Consider the following 18,632-nt stretch of genomic DNA (forward strand, 5'->3'; position numbering starts at 1 on the left):
ACACAGGCATCTTCATGGAGGACTGAATAATCTCTGGCCTTGGGCTGGAGAGGTGGCTTAGCAGTTAAGCACTTGCCTGTGAAGCCTAACGACCCTGGTTCAAGGCTCAATTCCCCAGGACCCACGTTAGCCAGATGCACAAGGGGGTGCATGTGTCTGGTGTCCATTTGCAGTGGCTGGAGGCCCTGGCACGCCCATTCTCTCTCTCTCTCTCTCTATCTGCCTCTTTCTCCGTTGCTCTCAAATAAATAAGTAAAAAATAAACAAAAAATGTTTTTTTAAAAAAATAAAAAGTTTCTTTAAAAAAAAAAAAGAATCCTTGGCCTGGCCTGGCCAGGCGTGGTGGCCCACACCTTTAATCTCAGCAGTTGGAAGGTACAGGTAGGAGGATCACTGTGAGTTCGAGGCCAACCTGAGACTACATAGTGAATTCTAGGTCAGCCTGGATGACAGCAAGACCCTACCTCAAATCCACCAACCACCCCCCCAAAAAAAAGAAGAGGAAGAGGAGGGGAAGAACGCTTGCTCCACAGTTCAGGACTGTGTTCCTTCCCTTTAGTATATGTGCTACCAAAGGGAGCTCATGTGTTCCTTCTTTATGAAAAGCCATATCCAGGCTGGAGAGATGGATGGCTCAATGGTTAACGTGCTTGCATGCAAAGCCTGTCGGCCGGGTTCAATTCCCCAGGACCCGCATAAAGCCCACATGCACAAAGTGGTGCTTGCATTTGGAGCTTGAGTGCAGGGCCAAGAAGCTCTGGTGTGTCCATTCACTCTCACTCTTCCTTTCTCCCGCCTTGTAAATTAAAAAAAAAATTAATTAAAAAAAGAGGAAGACAAAAAGAGGGCTGGAGGGATGACTTAGCAATTAAGGCGTTTGCCTGCAAAGCACAAGGACCCAGATTCGATTCCCCAGGATCCACTTTAGCCAGATGCACAAGGGGGCGCACGCATCTGGAGTTCCTCTGCCGTGGCTGGAGGCCCTGGCGCGCCCATTCTCTCTCTCACTCCCTCTTTCTCTGTCAAACAAATAAATAAATAATAATAAAGTATTTTTTTAAAAAAGAAAAAGCCATTCCCCAGGAAGTCAGATGAGTCAGAAAGTCAGCCACTTCCGAGGGAGTCAGCACCCAGGGGTGGCTCCACAGACCCTCACTCATCACATCACAGAAGAACAAGACTGCTCCTTGGTCTTGTGTGAGGGTCTTGGGAGTCTAAGGTAGACCGGCTCCACTTTTGGTAGCACTACTGCATTGTGGGTTTATTCAAGCTTTTCTAAAAAGCTCAGAACATTCTCCTCTGAAAATATTTTATTGATAAATTGACTCTGAAAGGGTTTGCCACCCATTCAACTGCTCTAAGTTCACTTGGATGGGCCATGGATCCCCATCTGTGGAGAAGGGTCCCAGGAGCACATGGCATAAGTAGGTAGGGGGCCCAGGCAAGACCCCAGATCTTCGGAGGACACCCTTTATCCCTCAGCACCAGAGTAGTGAATGGTGGTCAGGAACGGAGCACCTTGGAGCTTTGTTGCTGGTGAAAGCCAAGGAACGTGGGACACCCCCCCACACACACACCTCTTGCCAGCCTAAAATTGCAGCTGAGGGCATCAGCATCCGGGGCTCTAGAAAAGGTGGCACTGATTCCCAATTCACAGAGCCTGGCTACTGACCTACCCAATCAGGGCCCCTGGAAGGAAGCAGGGGGAGGTAGCTGGGCCAGGCAGAATTGGGGGATGGTTACAGTGTGCAGGTCTTGGGCCGAGTACCGGAAAGGGGCAAATGGCCGGGGCTGCGAGACGGCCGACTCTTCACAGGTCTATCGTGTCACTGCCCATGCTCAGCTCATCAATCTGTCGGCAGGCGTCCAGGAATTGTTCCCGAAGCAAGGCCTCCTCGGCCTGCAGCTCGGAAGCAGGTTCTGGGGAATCGCGGGAGGGTGGGGTCAGGGCTTGGTAGGATCCTGACGCTGGGGGGCTGGGGCTGCTTTCTGAAGGCCGTGGGGGGCTGAGCACGCACACGAGTGGGCAGCGGGGAGGCCTATCCGGGCTGGAGCACAGTAGCATCGACGAGCTATCCCGCGAGAGTCCACACAGCGAGCCGGAGGAGGCGCTGCTTCCCGCGGGCCAGGCCCCGGGAGAGGGGAGCTCGGGGGGCGCTGGGGATCCAGGGATCTTGTCCGACCTCCCACCGGGCCCGGCCCCTGTCTTAGTCCCCCGCGTGATGGTGTGGTAGAGGCCGAGCCCAGGCGGGGCTTCCCCGAAGGTGGAGCCCTGGAAGAGGCCAGGCGCCAGCAACGCTTCGCTGCACAGGGCTTCCTCGATGCTGCGCCGCAGGTCGATGGGCGAGGGCGGACGGAAGTCCACCGTGCAGTCGCTGCAAGGGGAGGAGGCCGAGGACGGGACGGCGTTGGCCCCTCCTGCGCCTTCGAAGCCCCGGCAGCCGCCACCCTGGAGCAGGAGGTCCGGGCCCGGTCCTGCGAGGGCGCACAGTTGCAGCAACTCCGCGTCGCCACGCGCGATGGCGCTTCCCAGGGGCTCCTTCTCCGAAGCCCCGGCGACCCAGCCTCCGGGCAGCAGCGGGGCGGCGTGTCCCGGAGACAGGTGGAAGAGCTTAGCCCAGCAGCGAGGCGGCACTCGGGGGCTGCAGAGCGCGGGGTAGAGGCCCAACAGTGCCAACGGGAGCGCGACGCCCACCTCGCCCAGGCGCAGGCCCAGCTGGAAAGCCCACCAGGGCCAGGGCCCCTCCAGACCAGGCTGGCCACCATAGCCCAGGGCGTGCAGCACCTCGTAGCCCTGCAGGGCTCCGCTCAGCAGCCCAAAGGTGCCCGCCACCGGCGCGGTGCGAGCCGCGCGCCGCCAGGACTCCCGCGGAGCGAACGGGCTGCGCGCCTGCGGGACGGCGGTGGCGCCCTTGAAGCCAGATCCGCCCAGGGGGGCCCCGGCCCGCCGCCTGCGGCCCCTCCAGCAGGACAGGGCCAGCAGGAGCCCCGAGAGGAAGGCGGCGAGCAAGGCGTGCAGCCCGCGCGAGGCGAGCCGCAGGGGCCGCAGCGGCCGGTGCACGGCGCTCCCCAGGGAGGCGGCGGCCGCCAGCCCCAGCCCCAGGAGCAGCAGCGCCGCCAGGCCCGCGGGGCACCGCGGCGACCGCGGCCGGGCCAGCAGCAGGCACGCCAACCCCAGTCCCGCGGCCAGGCAGGGGAGCGGAAGATCCTGCAAGAGCAGCCAGGCGAGCGCAGGCAGCCGCTCCCGGTGCCCGTAGGCGTCGTAGAAAAGCGGGAAGGCCCGCGTGGTCCCGGCCGAGAACAGCAGCAGATCCAGCAGGGCCAGGCAAGGGGCGCCCGGGGGGCAACGCCAAGGCAAGAGGGCCAGGGCGAGCAGCGCCAACAGGGCCACCAGGCCGAAGAGCGCGCCTGCCCCATACACATGGGCCTCCCAGGCCAAGCCCCAGTGCGCCCTGGCCTCTGCCCAATTGGCCTCCAGGGTCAGGAAGAAAAGGGGCAGTGGGGAGGCCGGAGGATGTCCTTCCACGTCGGGCAACTCTTGCTTGCTGCAGGAGTCTGGCTCGCATGCGGGTCGCAGGGAAGGAGTGCCCACGTTTGCAGGAAAGGGTTCATCCGGGCCAGAAGTGGAGATGGTGGGGTCTGTGGACAAAGAATGTTTGGCTAAGGCCATAGCCAGCCTCACCTCCAACCCTGGCCCTCTGCAAGAAGACTGGATGCGCCTAGGATGCCCCTGTCCTGCACAGACTTCCAAGTCGCTCCCCTTCTCCCCAGCCAGCCCAACTTCTCCACCTGAAGTCTCATCCTTCCCTTCTGTACGTTCCTCCCATCACTCCTTGATTTTACTGTTTGGAGACTCTTGGTAAGTCACAGAACTTCCCAACTAGAAAGAGTTGGGGGGAGGGGAGGGGAGGGTTCCAGACCCACCCTCACCGCAAAGTTCCGTGCAAAGTAGAGTTTGGTTCTCTGCCTACACGCGAATCTCCATGGCTAAACAGTGTGTGGCATATAGTTGACACTGAGGTCATTGGATAAATAGACCCTCTTATTTGCTAGCTGAAGAAACGGGCTTTGCAGAAAGGCAAAGTGACTTGTTCAAAGTCACAGGTCGGCAAAGTACAATTAGACTCCAGACCTGAGCACCAGTCTGCATCCATTTCCACACAGAACCCCCTTTATACCCCCCCCTTTCCAATCTCATTATGTAGCCTAGACTGGCCTCGAACTTATGCCTCAACCTCCTGAATGCTTTGATTACAGGTGTGCACCACTACTCTTGGCTTTAGTTGGCTTTAGTTTGCTTATCTCCTGTCTACACTCAACTCCTACACTTGATCTTATCCAAAGGCTGAGAAGTGACACACCCCACGCCTAAGTCCTACTGGAGTGCTAGGAGATAATTCCCCTGCCCTTTTCAACTGCCCCTTCCCAAGAAGCAGACATGCTCATGTGCATACCCACCCAGATCAGGGAAAGAAGTGAGACTGTCCTGCCCCAGAACTCCAAGAAAAATGCTTTTCTCTCTCTCTCCCTCCCTACCCCCCCCCCTTTGGTCTCTATCCCAAGCTGACCTTTAGCCTCGAACTCACAGGGATCCTACCTCTGCGCCCCAACACACACACACACCCAGAGAGAGAGAGAGAGAGAGAGAGAGAGAGAGAGAGAGAATATGCACCAGGGCCTCCAGCTGCTGCAAGTGAACTCCAGACACATGTACCATCTTGTGCATCTGGTTTTATGTGAGTACTGGGGAATTGAACTTGGGTCACTAGGTGTTACCAGCAAGCACCTTAATGGCTGAGCCATCTCTCCAGCCCAGGAGAATGCAATTTTTTTTTTCTATTAACCATCCTTCCTTCAGGCTACACCCCAACCCTCAGCCTATGCATAACTGGAGCCTTAGCTTACCCACAAACCCCACAAGTCTAAGGCTTTTGCTTTTGTTACAGTGTCTCATTTTGTAGTCCAGGCTGCCCTCCAACTCACAACGATCCCTGTGTCTCAGCCCGCTGGGTGCCAGGATTATAGGCGTGAGGTACTATAGTAGACTCAAGCTAAATACTCCCATCCCTGTTACTGGGGACAGAGCCAGGGCCTTGCGCATGATAGACAAGTGCTCTACCCCTAAGCTACATCCCCAGTCCTCTAATACAAGGCTCTTAATATAGATGCCCATTTTTCCCATCCTTATTTTACAAAAGGTGATATCGCAATGGTCTTCCCTGGTTCTCAGAGAGTATCCCTGAACTCTTAGAAAGGAATAACTGGAGAGATCATGCTGAGTTAAGATGCCATCTGAGGGGCTGGGGAGATGGCTCAATAGTTAAAGGTACTTGCTTGCAAAGCCTGCTAGCCTGGGTTTAATTCCCCAGTACCCATGTAAAGCCAGATGTACAATGGGCACATGTGTCTGGAATTTCTTTGCAGGGGCCTTGGCGTGCCCATCCCCCCATCTCTATCTGAAATTTAATAAATATATATATATTTTAAAGATGTCATCTGAGCCAGGAGTGGTGGTGAATGCCTTTAATCCTAGCACTCAGAAGGCAGAGGTGGGAGGATTAATGTGAGTTCGAGGCCACCCTGAGACCACATAGTGAATTCCAGGTTAGCCTGAGCTAGGGTGGGACCCTACCTCAAAAACTCAAAAGGAAAAAAAAAAAAAAGATACCATCTGATACACATCATAGCGCATGCATCTGGAATTCGTTTGCAGTGGCTGGAGACCCTGGGGCACCTGTTCCCCCCCACCACCCATAAATAAGTAAATAAATAAAATATTTGAAAAAAATGCCATCTGACTAAGTGAACCCCTTGGGCACTATGCTGTAATATCTTCTGCATCCCTTGGAAAAAGGAAAAGCCAATTGTGAGAAGGGAGGCCTGGGCTAGGGAGAAGGCTCTGTTGGTAAAGTGCTTGTTATGCAAGCATGTCCCCCTGATTTTGGATCCCCAGTACTCATGCGAAGAAGGAGCAGGAGGAGGCAGCGTAGGGAGGATGAAGAGCCTTGGGACTGCTCTCCTGGAGCCAGAGAAGAGAGCTTAACAAAGTTGAACTCAGGAGATGGCTTAAGGTTAGCAGCCTTAGCCTGCGAAGCCTAAGGACCCATGTTCGACTCCCCAGATTCCATGTAAGCCAGATGCACAAGGTGACTCATAGGCAAGCTTGCACATATGCACAAGGAGGCACATGCATCTGGAGTTTGATTACAGTGGCTGGAGACCCTGGTGCACTGATTCTCTCCCCCCCCCTCTTTCTCATAACTCTCATTAAAAAAAAAAAAAAAAAGAGCCAGTGGTGGTGCACGCCTTTAATCCCAGCATTTGGGAGGCAGAGGTAGGAGGATTGCCGTGAGTTCAAGGCCGCCCTGAGACTACAGAGTGAGTTCCAGGTCAGCCTGGACTAGAGTGAGACCCTACCTCGAAAAACCAAAAAAAAAGGAAAAGAAAAAGTTGAACTCAGGAATTCTTCCACTGCCAGGCAGCAAGGAAGGTGCTGGAAGCTGAGCTCTCCCTTCCTCACCTCTCAGGCTCAGCAGGACTGCAGTTGCAGGCCAGCTGAAAGAAGAAAGGGGTGGTACATACTTGGGCTGTAAGGCCACTGAGAAATCCTGCTGGAACTGAGCTAATAACCTCCTCCATGTAGACCAGCTGACAGAAAGCTGGAAGAAGCCATTCTAAATGTAGTTCGATGGGAGAAAGAGATACCACCAGTAAAGATACTCAACAGTGGACACTGCAAACCTTATAATTGGCCAGGCAGCCCAAATGAGCCAGCGGGTACAATAGTGCACGTCCGTCATGGTGGAAACCAACTGCCCTCCAATTGGACTGGAGGCCCGCTCCATGGGGAGGAAACACATCCCTGATACTGAAAACTTAAAACAGGTAGTCATGAGCCCTAGGGGTGTAACATCTGGTGATATCTGGAAAAATGTATATACTATGCTTATCAAACTTCCCAGTAAGCACTTCTCTTAATATTTATGTCCTTATATTAATGCTACTCTCACTTTGGGTAGAGAATCTTCTCTTTTCAGATGGCAGTGACTTTGGGATGACTCAGAAGGTCATAGTGCTGGAAAGAAGTGACTGGAGTACTGAGTAACATCTCAATCACACCTTCCAAGGCTCAGGGTTGAATGCGGAAGAGGTGATGGAAAGAATGTAAGAGCCAAAGGAAGGGTAGGACTCCTTACAATGTGCTCCCTCCAGACATAAAATGGCATGGATATCCATGACCTCATAGTGCCTGACACTACCTACGCAAAACCATAAGAGGAGGAAAAGATCATGACATCAAAATAAAAGAGAGACTGATTGAGATGGGAAGGGGATGTGATGGAGAATGGAATTTCAAAGGGGAAATTGGGGGCGGGAGGGTATTACCATGAGATAATTTTTATAATCATGGAAAATGTTAATAAAAATTGAGAAAATTAATCCCAGCACTCGGGAGGCAGAGGTAGGAGGATCGCCATGAGTTCAAGGCCACCCTGAGATGACAGAGTTAATTCCAGGTCAGCCTGGACCAGAGTGAGACCCTACCTCAAAAAACCAAAAAAAAAAAAAAAATTGAGAAAAAGATACAAAAAGAGAGAGAGAGAGAGAAAGGGAGGGAGCCGGGCGTGGTGGCGCACACCTTTAATCCTAGCACCTGGGAGGCAGAGGTAGGAGGATTGCTATGAGTTCGAGGCCACCCTGACACTCCAAAGTGAATTCCAGGTCAGCCTGGGCTACAGTGAGACCCTACCTCGAAAAAAAAGAGGGGGGGGGGTTGTAGAGGAGATGGAGACATCCTGGTGGAGAGTGGGGAGACAGGAAACAGGTGTGGACAGAGAGACTCCTGATGACCCTTGTTTCAGCTGTCTGATCATGTCCAGCTGGACAACCCAGGAGGGCCTCCACCGCAGGCAGTGCTCCCTCATGCTGGGAGCAAGCAAAAACAGCAGTTTTGAGGACAAGAGAAATGAGTGAGGGGACCAGAAGGCAGCTCTGCAGAGAGAAGGGACAAGGAATTGGACAACTAGGGAAGGCAGAGAAGGAGCAGTCAGAAAAGTAAACATTCAGAACTTCCTGCCAACTGCCAATGACAACATGTACCCTGGTTCCCCTTCTGTCACATTTCTCAAGTCTGAACTGGGTAAGAGTGCCTATTGCAGAAGACAATTATGAGAATAAATGAGACTGTGTATAAACTTTCAGAATGCTTAGTATTAGAAAAAAAATCACTCAGGGGCTGGAGAAATGCCTTAGCGCTTAAGGCACTTGCCTGTGTAGCCAAAGAACCCAGGTTCAATTCTCCAGTACCCACATAAAGCCAGGTGCACAAGGTGGCACATGTGTCTGGAATTCGTTTGCAGTGGCTCAGTGCCCTGGTGTTCTCATTCTCTCTCTGCCTTTCTCTATCAAATAAATAAAATATTTTTTTTAAATCACTCTGTATCTGATTATACCAGGTACCATTATAATGGGCTAATGTTCACTACCGACCAAGCATCAGCTGGTTTGTGTGAGTGTGACCACTTCTGGCCTCAGTAGCTATTGATTTAGCTACCTAAAGGCTCTGTTCTGGATGAAAAGCCGCACATCCTAACCTGCTTAGAAAGACAAAAATTTAGTCAAATGAGTGAACATTAAAATAGTCTCTCAGTTCATGAACTGTTCAAAGAAAACCAGTTTAATAGCAGGGCATGGTGGTGCATGCTTTTAATCCCAGCACTCTGGAGGCAGAGGTAGGAGGATTGCTGTGAGTTCCAGGCCAGCTTGAGACTACATAGTGAATTCCAGGTCAGCCTGGGCTACAGCAAGACCCTACCTTGAAAAATAAAAAATAAGGAGGAGGAGGGAGGGATAAATAAGAGAAAAGAAGACCAGATTAATGGGGCTGGAGAGATGGTGCAGCAGTTAAAGCACTTGCTCATAAAGCCTAAAGACCTAGGTTTGATTCCCCAGTACCCATGTAAAGCCAAATGCACAAAGTGGTGCAGACATGTGGAGTTCGTTTGCAGAGGCTAGAGGCCCTGGTGCACCCATTCTCTATCTGCTTCTTTCTTTATCTCTCTCTCTCTCCCTCCCCCTCAAGTAAACAAACAAATAAGTAAATTAAAATATTTAGAAAACCAGATGGATGGCTTAATCAAGCCCAGAATACTCATGTAGACAGCAGTCATTAGTATGCCGTTCAGCTGGGAACATGCTGGTCAGAGAAAACAGAAGGCTGGTACTGGCATGATTGCACTACGCTCTCCTCATTCTCTGGTCCCCTTTGATGCTCTGGCATAACTCACTGCTTTTGCAAAGTGACTGGGTTAACTTGGTTTTCCTTCAGCCTTTGTGGGTTCCATAGAGAGGTAGGGAGGTCCCACCCTGGAGCCCACAGTCTGCCCCAGCCTGTCTCCCCTTACCACCTTCTCCTTCCTTGTTGTACAGAAAAATGTAGCTGCCAGAGATCAGCTCCATCTCACCATCTTTCAACTTCACCTCTCACTTGTGGGCCACAAAAATGCCCCATCTCTCATCCCTGCTCCCAAGCCCTGTGGCCAGTGGAACAAATTTCAACATTCATAAGAATCAAAAGCTAGCAAATAGACAATGTGTAAGGGAAACTTCATGTGTTAGAAAGGGAGTTTTTAAAAAATATTTTATTTTGGGCTGGAGAGACGGCTTAGTGATTAAGGCGCTTGCCTGGAAAGCCAAAGGACCCAAGTTCAATTCCCCAGGACCCATTTCAGCCAGATGCACAAGGTAGCACACATGTCTGAAGTTCATTTGCAGCAGCTGGATGCGCTGGCATGCTTTGCTTCTTTCCCCCCCTCTCTCAAATAAATTAATTTTGTTGTTGTTGTTGTTGTTTGTTTGTTTGTTTTTCGAGGTAGGGCCTCACTCTGGTCCAGGCTGACCTGGAATTAACTGTCATCTCAGGGTGGCCTTGAACTCATGGCAATCCTCCTACCTCTGCCTCCCAAGTGCTGGGATTAAAGGTGTGCACCACCACGCCCAGCTAAATTAAATTTTTTTAAAATATATCTACTTTTATTTATTTATTTGAGAGACACAGAAAGAGAGAGAGAAGCAGAAAGAGGCAGATGGAGAAAGAGAGAATGAGCATGCCAGAGCTTCCAGCCACTGCAAATGAACTCCAGATGCATGTGCCACTTTGTGCATCTGGCTAACGTGGGTACTGGGGATTTGAACCTGGATCCTTAGACTTTGCAGGCAAGTGCCTTAACTGCTGAGCCATCTCTCCAGCCCAGAAAGGGAGTCTTGAATTAGGAGCACTGTTTTCAGGGGTCAACGCATACCCAGAGAGCCCCACGTGGGTCAGGTGTTGGTGGAGGTAGGTGGGAGAAAGCCCAGCTTCTGCTTGTGAAGGGTTCAAGTAACCTTATCTCCTGTCTCCCCATTTTGTAGCTTCCTTACAAATCTCTTTGACATTGCCAGGCATGGTGGCGCACGCCTTTAATCCCAGCACTCGGGAGGCAGAGGTAGGAGGATCGCTGCGAATTCAAGGCCAACCTGAGACTACATAGGGAATTCCAGGTCAGCCTGAACTAGGAAAACAAATTCTCCTTGGCAGCCAAGTGCAATGGTGCACAACTTTAATCCCACCACTCAGAAGGATGAGGTAGAAAGATCGCTTTGAGTTCAAGACCAGTCTGAGACTACATCATGAGTCGCAGCTCAGCCTGGACTATAGCAAAACCCTACCTAAAAAAAAAAAAGAAGAAGAAGAAAAGAAAAAAAAAAGCTGGGGAAATGGCTTAGCAGTTAAGGTGTTTGCCTGTGAAGCCTAAGGACCATGGTTCGATTCCCAAGACTCACATAAGCCAGTTGCACAAGGGGGCGCACGCATCTGGAGTTCATTTGCAGTGGCTGGAGGCCCTGGCGTGCCCATTCTCTCTGTCTTTCTCCATTTGTCTCTTTCTCTCTCAAATGAATAAATAAAAATACATTTAAAATTAAAAATTAAATTGTCTTACAAAGTGGGTTCTAGGTCAGCCTGGGCTAGAGTGAGACCCTGCTGGAAAGAGAAAGGAAGGAAGGAAAGAAAGAGAGAGAGGGAGAGAGGGAACTAGGGAAAGAGGGAAGAAAAGTCTCTTTGAGTTTATCCAGAAGAGAAAGACCCTCTTGCTGCCTTCCCAGGATCCCACTCCTGGGCACATTCAAACCTACAGGGAGGTCCCACCCTGTCCTTGTGACCCCTCTTGACCTCGAGGGGAAGGGAGAAGATGGGATGTCAGTGTGAGTAATTGGGGAGGCAGCGCTGGCTGGCTGGGGAGAGGGAGGGACTAGCCCAGTGCTGGAAAAGCCAGGCCTGATTATCCACCAGCTGCCCAGATCAAAGGACTGGAGAATCCTCTCTGCTCTGGAGGCTGGGAGCTGCAGCTCATTTAGTGGCTGTCTCCCTCCCTCTCCCCACCCCCCTCCAGGACTGTGAAGGACTGAAGCTCTGTGGCAGCTATATTGAAAATATTTGACAACTAGATGGCCCAGGTGTTACCATTCGTGGCCAAGGCCTACCATGGTAGTCAGAGAGCACAGGGGAGCCTCGGAGGGTGGACAGTATTTACTGTAAGCCTAAAGGTCCTTGGGTGCAGTTACCCCTTCTAAGTGTCAGGATGTGAATGGACTGAAGATGAGCTCAGTTCCAAGGGAAAAGGTCCCAATGAAAGGAAGACCCAAGAGTCAAAGGCGAGCTGGAGAGTTGGGTGAGATGGGAAAGAATTAGGAAAAAAAAGAGAGAGAGAGTCAAAGATGAATGGCACCTAATTTAGAGGGATATTAGATGCCAGCACTTGGAATGTGGAGGCAGGAGGATAAGGAGTTCAAAGCCAGCCTTGGCTGCAAAGTCAATTTGAAGCCAGCCTGAGCTACATGAGATGTGTCTCAAAAAATGAAAATAGGGAGCCGGGCGTGGTGGCGCACGCCTTTAATCCCAGCACTCGGGAGGCAGAGGTAGGAGGATCGCCGTGAGTTCGAGCCCACCCTGAGACTCCATAGTGAATTCCAGGTCAGCCTGGGCTAGAGTGAGACCCTACCTCTAAAAACAAAAAATAAATAAATAAATAAATAAATAAAAATAGGGCTGGAGAGCTGGCTTAGTGGTTAAGGCGTTTGCCTGCAAAGCCAAAGGACCGCGAGGCCTGATTCCCTAGGATCCAAGCCAGATATACAAGGGGGCACATGTGTCTGGAATTTGGTTGCAGTGTCTGCAAGCCCTGGACACTCATTCTCATTCTCTCTCTCTCTCTCTCTCTCTCTCTCTCTCTCTTTTGCTCTCTGCCTCTTTCTCTCTCAGATAAATAAATAAAATGTTTAAAAAATAAAAATAAAGCCTGGCGTGGTGACACACGCCTTTAACCCCAGCACTCAGGAAGCAGATATAGGAGGATCGCCGTGAGTTCGAGGCCACCCTGAGACTACAGAGTGAATTCCAAGTCAGCCTGGGCTAGAGCGAGACCCTACCTTGAAAACCCAAACATAAATAAATAAATAAATAAATAAAGTAAAAATAAAGATAAAGAAACAATTGTGGGCTCTTCTCCCCGACGCCCCTGTTGGGAGCAAAAGCTGGCCCAGCAGGAAGAGAGGGTGAGGCTGGGCTCCTGTGGCCACCAGTGAGGAGGGTAAGGGCGGGGCCGGGCTGCCTCTGATACTGTCCAGACTCATTAAAACTGCCTGGCCAGCTTTGTCATCCAAGCTGACAGACTGCCAGCCAGCCTCTATCCCCTGAGGCACAGAATGCCCCCCCCACCACCACCACCACCCTCCACAGCGGGTCCTGCCACTGCTGCACACTGGGCTGGGCAGAGAAGTGGCAGTTCCTCACCTACCACCAGTGAGGGAGCAAGCACTGGGATGGTGGGGCCTGGAGCTGGGAGAAGCCGGAAGACTGAGTCTGGCACGGGGTGACCGAGGGGCTTCACAACCCCAGCAAACCCTTGTGAGAACAAAGCTGGGCTTGGGCCACCCTCCTCCATGGCTCCCATGGCCTCTCCTACCAGAACCTCCTCTGGGGCATCTGTGTCCTCCACCCAGTGTGCTGTGTTGTCCCACGTGGGCTAGCACCAAGGCCAAGGTACCCGTAAGGCTGGGTTGGACATGTATTTGGGGCGCAGTGATGGAGAGAAGCAAGGTTAATGGCAACTGTTTAATGAGTTTCCACTTTGTCCCCGGCATTAGGTCAAGAACTTATATTATCTGTAAGCTTTACAGTTCCTAGGGGAAAAAATGAGTGCCAGTATTAAAACCTAGATAAGAAAACAACTGGGCTCAATGAGGTTAAATCCTCTGCATCACCAACTTGCCTAGGTGCACGTTCTGAACGGTTCCCTTGAGCAAAAGTGGCATCTGTCTGTTCATAGTCTCCTCTTTACTGTCTTCCCAACGAGGGCTCAGCCAGTATCTGACAGCATGTCATGTCAGATCAGACAGCAAAGGAGAAGGCTCCAAGGCTGAGGTGAGGTGGGGGAGGAGAGGGAAGCAAAATCAGGGGCCCGGAGTGGAGGGTGGGGTAGTCGAGATGCTGTGGAAATCATGAAGGAGTTCCTATGCTGTGTGACTCTGACCCATTAATCTATGTCCTGCTCTGTGACAACAAACCTCTCAGAGAACCACTGCCTGACTTCATGTGGGACCTTCCCTGCCCACATATTTCTCCATGGTGATGATGAACTGAGTGGCGGTGTGCTTATGAGGATAATGACATAAAAGGGTCCCAGAACACTGATGAGTGGCTGACACGTAGTTAAGTGTTCAGTGAATCATTGTCAAGTTCAAATGAGTTGGGTACTTACCATATTGCATGGGTGTCGGCTCAACTGAGGCAGAGCTTAGGGAAGCCACTGGGTCCAACAGGCTTGGGCTTGAGAACTTTCTTTCCACCAGAGATGGAGGTGGGGAGAGAGTGGTACCAAAAAACCCTGTAACAGGAACACATGGGGTTCAAGTGCCACCCCAACAGCAGGCAGTGGCCTCTGAGGCTTTGGGGGGAACATCTTGTCTGAGCTCTAGAGCTTGCCCTGACGAAGTCAGTGAGCCCGGAATTGGGAGCCACATGCTAAGCTCATGTACAGCATAAGCTAAGCTATAAGCGCCAAACCCGAGTCGACATAGCAAAGACAAAACTGCTTCGTGGACCAGTTGCCCTTGTCCTAGGACCTGGGAGAAACCATGCTCAGATACCCCTGAGCCCACAAAGGGTGTGTGTGTGTGTGTGTGTGTGTGTGTGTGTGTGTGTGCGCGCACGCGCGGGGAGGAGGGGTGTGTCAGGCTATTAGCACTGCCCCTGAAATGTAGGAGGGTCCCATAAATGTCTGTGGCAATGAAACCAGTACTCACCTGGAGAATGTGAGACTTCAGAGACAGCGCTTGTGGGTAGTGTTGTACCTGGGGGACCCAGGTCTGAAAAGTTCCGCAGTGGGGACAGAGTAGTACCAAAGAACCCTGTGAAAAGAAGTCTGGGCTGAAGCTGCCTCCTATATGATATACCAGTGGGCAGTGGGTACTCAGCTGGTACCCAGCAGGTGCTCTCCTCAGATGGGGTAGATACTCACCAAAAGGTCCCAGGCGCCCAGCAATCTCTGCCAGGCTGGCCCGCAGGCTGGGCAGCAGGGGCAGTGTGCGATGCCCAAGCGTAGGAGCTGCACCCGCTCTTAGGGCCACATCAAACCTCAGCTCCAGCTCACTCTGGTGGGGCTTGGGAGCACTGGATGGAGGTGGCGTTGCTGTCAGAGCATTGGCCCAGGTCACAGTGACCATTCTGGGCTGATGAGGAGCACCGGGCTGTTTGGTGGGCTCAGAACGGGGGGATGTAGACTCGGGAGGTAGAGAGGAGGCCCAGAGCGTAGAACTGCCTTCAGCAGAGCCCCATTCTGGGGGATAGTTCCCAGGGGAGCCCACCAGCAGCTCCCAAAGGGGGTCAGTCCTCAGCCTACTTTCCGTCGCTTCCCTTGGCTCCTGGCCCGGACCAGGAGAGAGATGCTGAGTCTCTGTGACAGGGCTCCCCCAGACAGCAGCAGGTCCCCGAAGATGGAATTTGAAGTTTAGTCCCAGGTTGAGAGACAGCATAGAGGCCTCACTCTGAGGTGGTGGGGTCAAAGTGGTAAGCGGGGCACTTGGCACTGAGGAGGCAGGCTGGGGGCCCACAGGAAGGGCAAGAAGGACCCAGCAGAACAGCCCCAGCCCCAAGCAGCCACGACCTGCCATGGCCCCCACCTGGCGTCAGAGTCTCCTTTAGGCACCTTGCAAGCGGGAAGATTCTGGAGGGACGAAAAGCCCAGTGAGCCCAGCTGCTACCAATGGGAAGCCTCGGGCAGAGGTTCTGACCACAGGGCAGTAGGTGCTGGGATCAAGAGGCAAAGTGATCTGCCTGAGGAAAGAGATAAGGTGAGTCTTTGCGCCCGCTGCTTCCTGTACCTGCGGAGGTGGGCAACACAATTCTCTTCCCCTCTGCAGTCTACCTCCCAACCTTTGCCCACGGGGATCTAAAGTCTGACTGCATCCAGCGTTCTCATCCTTAACCTCAGCACGGGGCACGGACTTGGCTTCCCAGGAGCAGATTTTCTCCCTCCTCCACCACCCCTCTCTGCCGGGCTTTCTTCCTTCCTCAAATATCCACCGGAGGCCCACTGTGTGCCATGGCCTGTTTCAGAAATACAGCTGTGGAAAAGCAAACCCTCCCGAGCCCATGCAGATCCTCACCTCCACCCTCATCTCACAGACACCCCTGGAACGCAGGGCCCCCGGGGAGGGGCAGAGTACGGGGTCTGAGTGACCTGGCAACGCTGCTCTGGGCTCCGGACGGAGAGCGCAGGGTTCCCTGGCCTGGCAGAAGCTCCCTCGCCTCAGCCCCTCCCCTCTTTTTCAGGGCTTAGCCTGTTACCCTCTCCGTGACCCCACAAGTATTTGAGGGAGGGGCCAATTGGCCTTTTCTGGCTTCCTGGGAGCAGAGGCCAGGCTGGCAAGCCGAGCAAGGGGGTTAGCTGCAGCAGGCTGCGATCCCCTCCCCAGAACATATCTGGAAGGGGGAAGGGAGGGTGAGCCAGTGTACCCAGTACCCTTACATCACCCATCCAGCCACACCTAGCACCCGTGCACACTGACCCTGCACACACCCCTGCGCGCCCGGGTGCACACCACACACACACACACACACACACACACACACACACACATTCCATCTTGTTGGACACCCCACTATGGGTTCAGACTTAAGCTCTGTGGTTCATTCTCTTTCTCTCTCTCCATATACAGCCAGAGGCACACACACGCCCCTAACACACATTCACACTGTGCAGACACATCACACACCCCCATCATCCCCACGCCCCTACACACACCCCCTCCACCCGCTCCCCCCCACACACCCGCAGGCACCCACGGACCCTCGCGCGCACTCCCACTCCCCCAGTCTGGACAGACGGACCTGCTCCTCTCGCTCCCCGGGGTTCAGGCGGGCCTGAGGGCGGGGGGGGGGGAGGGCACGTCCCCGGAGAAGAGGCCACGGATCTCGGCTCAGTCTCCCCCGGTTCTCTCGGTGGCCCCCGACGCCTCCTGCCGGGACTGGAGATCGCGCCCTGCGACTCCCCTGGGCTTGCCCGGGTGAGCGCAGCTCCGCCGCCTGCGGCGTGCCCCGGTACCCCCGGCGGGGTCCGCAGCCCGCACAGCGCTCGCTCGCTCGCTCGCTCTCCAGGCCAGCGGACGGGCGCCGCGCTCTCCCTCCCCGCGGCGCCGCCTCCTGGCCGCGAGCCCGTCCCCGGCCCAGCGCCCGCGCCGGGGCTCCGCGGCAGCCGCCTCTGACGGATGGCCCTCCCTCCCTGCCTCCCTGCCTCCTTCTTCCCTCCTTCCTCCCTTCCCTCCCTCCCTCGCTCCCCCTCCTCCCAGCCGGCCGGCCAGCCCGCGGTCCGCCCCCTACCGATGCCCGGCAGCCCCGGCCCCCCACGCGCGCTCATTCAGCCAGAGCTGCCAATAAGCCCCGGGGGGCCCCTCGTTCTCAGCCCGGCGCCTGCAGCCACACACTCCCAGCGCACACATGCACGGCGCACGCCATTCCCGGGAAACACACCCTCGGGCGAGGGCACTGTGCACGCGGGCGCGCGGGCGCACACGCACACGCGCACACACGCACACACCAGCACCACCACCACCACTGTAGCACCTCAAGCAATTAAATGCACTCTGGGGGCTGAAGAGATGGCTCAGAGATGAAAGACATGTTTGCAAAGCCTGACAGCCTGGGTTCGATTCCCCAGTCCCCACATCAAGCAAGTAGTGCATGCTTCTGGAGTTCTTTTGCACTGGCAAGATGTCCTGATGTGCCTGTTCTCTCTCTCTCCCTCTCTCTCAATCTCTCCTTGCAAATTAATGCATAATTTTTTTTAAGTCTACGTCAGTGATGAACTCTTAAGGGCCTCTGGATCTCTGCTTTGGTAGGTGTTGAGTATCCTCAAGGTCTGTCTCCTTCACCCTGGCCCTAATTATCAGGAACAGCATGGAAGCAGCACTCATTTTTGTTTTATTTTATTATTTTTATTTTTATTTATTTATTTGAGAGCGACAGACAGAGAAAGAGGCAGACAGAGAGAGAGAATGGGCGCGCCAGGGCCTCCATCCAGTGCAAACGAACTCCAGATGCATGCTCCCCCTTGTGCATCTGGCTAACGTGAGTCCTGGGGAATGGAGCCTCGAACTGGGGTCCTTAGGTTTCACAGGCAAGCGCTTAACCACTAAGCCATTTCTCCAGCCCAAACGCATGATTTTTAACCTTTATTTTTATTTATTTATTTGAGAGAGAAAGAGAGAATGAATGGTCGTGTCAGGGCCTTCAGCCACTGCAAACGAACTCCAGACTCATGCGCCACCTTGTGCAGTTGGGCTTACATGGGTCCTGAGTAATGGAACCTGAGTCCTTTGGCGAGCGCCTTAACTGCTAAGCTATCTCTCCAGCCCATAAACAGTTTTAAAGCACTGTGCTAATCCCTTATTATGAGCAGAAGTACACTTCTACACCCTTATCTCACTAGTCTTTGCCACAACCCCATGATGCCCATTTTACAGATAAGTAAAGTAGAACCTAGAAAAATTACCATGTTAGTCTAGATTGTGCAGGTTGGCAGAAACTTGAACTCCGTCTCTCTGCCTGTCTTCACCACCTGATGGTTAGCAAACAGTTGTGCTGTCACCAAACAGTGCCTCCTACACCTCACAGGCCAAATGACAACTGTCAATCACCGTGCCATAATTCTGTTAGCTAAGATCTTCCCTCCAAAATACTCGGTTTCAGAAATGTCTGTGGGAGAGAATAATGAACCAAGATGCTCTGCGAGGTGGTGAGTTCCATGTTAGCCTAGGTTAGAGAAGATCCCCACCTCGAAAAAATAACAACAACAACAAAAACTATTTAGCCGGCTGTGGTGGCGCACGCCTTTAATCCCAGCACTTGGGAGGGAGAGATAGGAGGATCACCAAGAGTTCACCTGAGACAACATAGTGAATTCCAGGTCAGCCTGAGCTAGAGTGAGACCCTACCTCGAAAAACCAATAAATATTAAGATACATTTTATTACTTATGTATTTATTTATTTGAAAGAGAGAGAGAGAATGGGTGTGCAAGGGCCTACAGCCACTATAAA

General features: G+C 53.0%; 1 protein-coding gene across 3 annotated transcripts; it reads right to left on the minus strand.

Annotated features, from left to right (window-relative positions):
* Positions 1–1,292: 1,292 nt before the first annotated feature.
* Prrt4 (proline rich transmembrane protein 4) lies at positions 1,293–16,627 on the minus strand. 3 transcript variants are annotated; one of them, XM_045160861.1, is made up of 5 exons: positions 16,427–16,627; positions 14,556–15,260; positions 14,341–14,445; positions 13,797–13,922; positions 1,293–3,639 (listed from the first exon to the last, which is right to left on the minus strand). In XM_045160861.1, the coding sequence occupies exons 2-5, from the start codon at positions 15,205–15,207 to the stop codon at positions 1,811–1,813; spliced, it is 2,712 nt and encodes a 903-aa protein (XP_045016796.1). In that variant the 5' UTR covers positions 15,208–15,260; positions 16,427–16,627; the 3' UTR covers positions 1,293–1,810. The 3 variants fall into 3 exon arrangements, with proteins under 3 accessions (XP_045016796.1, XP_045016794.1, XP_045016795.1); XM_045160859.1 differs by having other exon boundaries at positions 14,556–15,370; XM_045160860.1 differs by lacking the exon at positions 16,427–16,627 and adding an exon at positions 15,703–16,302 and having other exon boundaries at positions 14,556–15,370.
* Between the last annotated feature and the right edge of the window lie 2,005 nt (positions 16,628–18,632).

This window comes from Jaculus jaculus, chromosome 10 (assembly GCF_020740685.1).
Source record: "Jaculus jaculus isolate mJacJac1 chromosome 10, mJacJac1.mat.Y.cur, whole genome shotgun sequence".
Classification (NCBI taxonomy): domain Eukaryota; kingdom Metazoa; phylum Chordata; class Mammalia; order Rodentia; family Dipodidae; genus Jaculus; species Jaculus jaculus.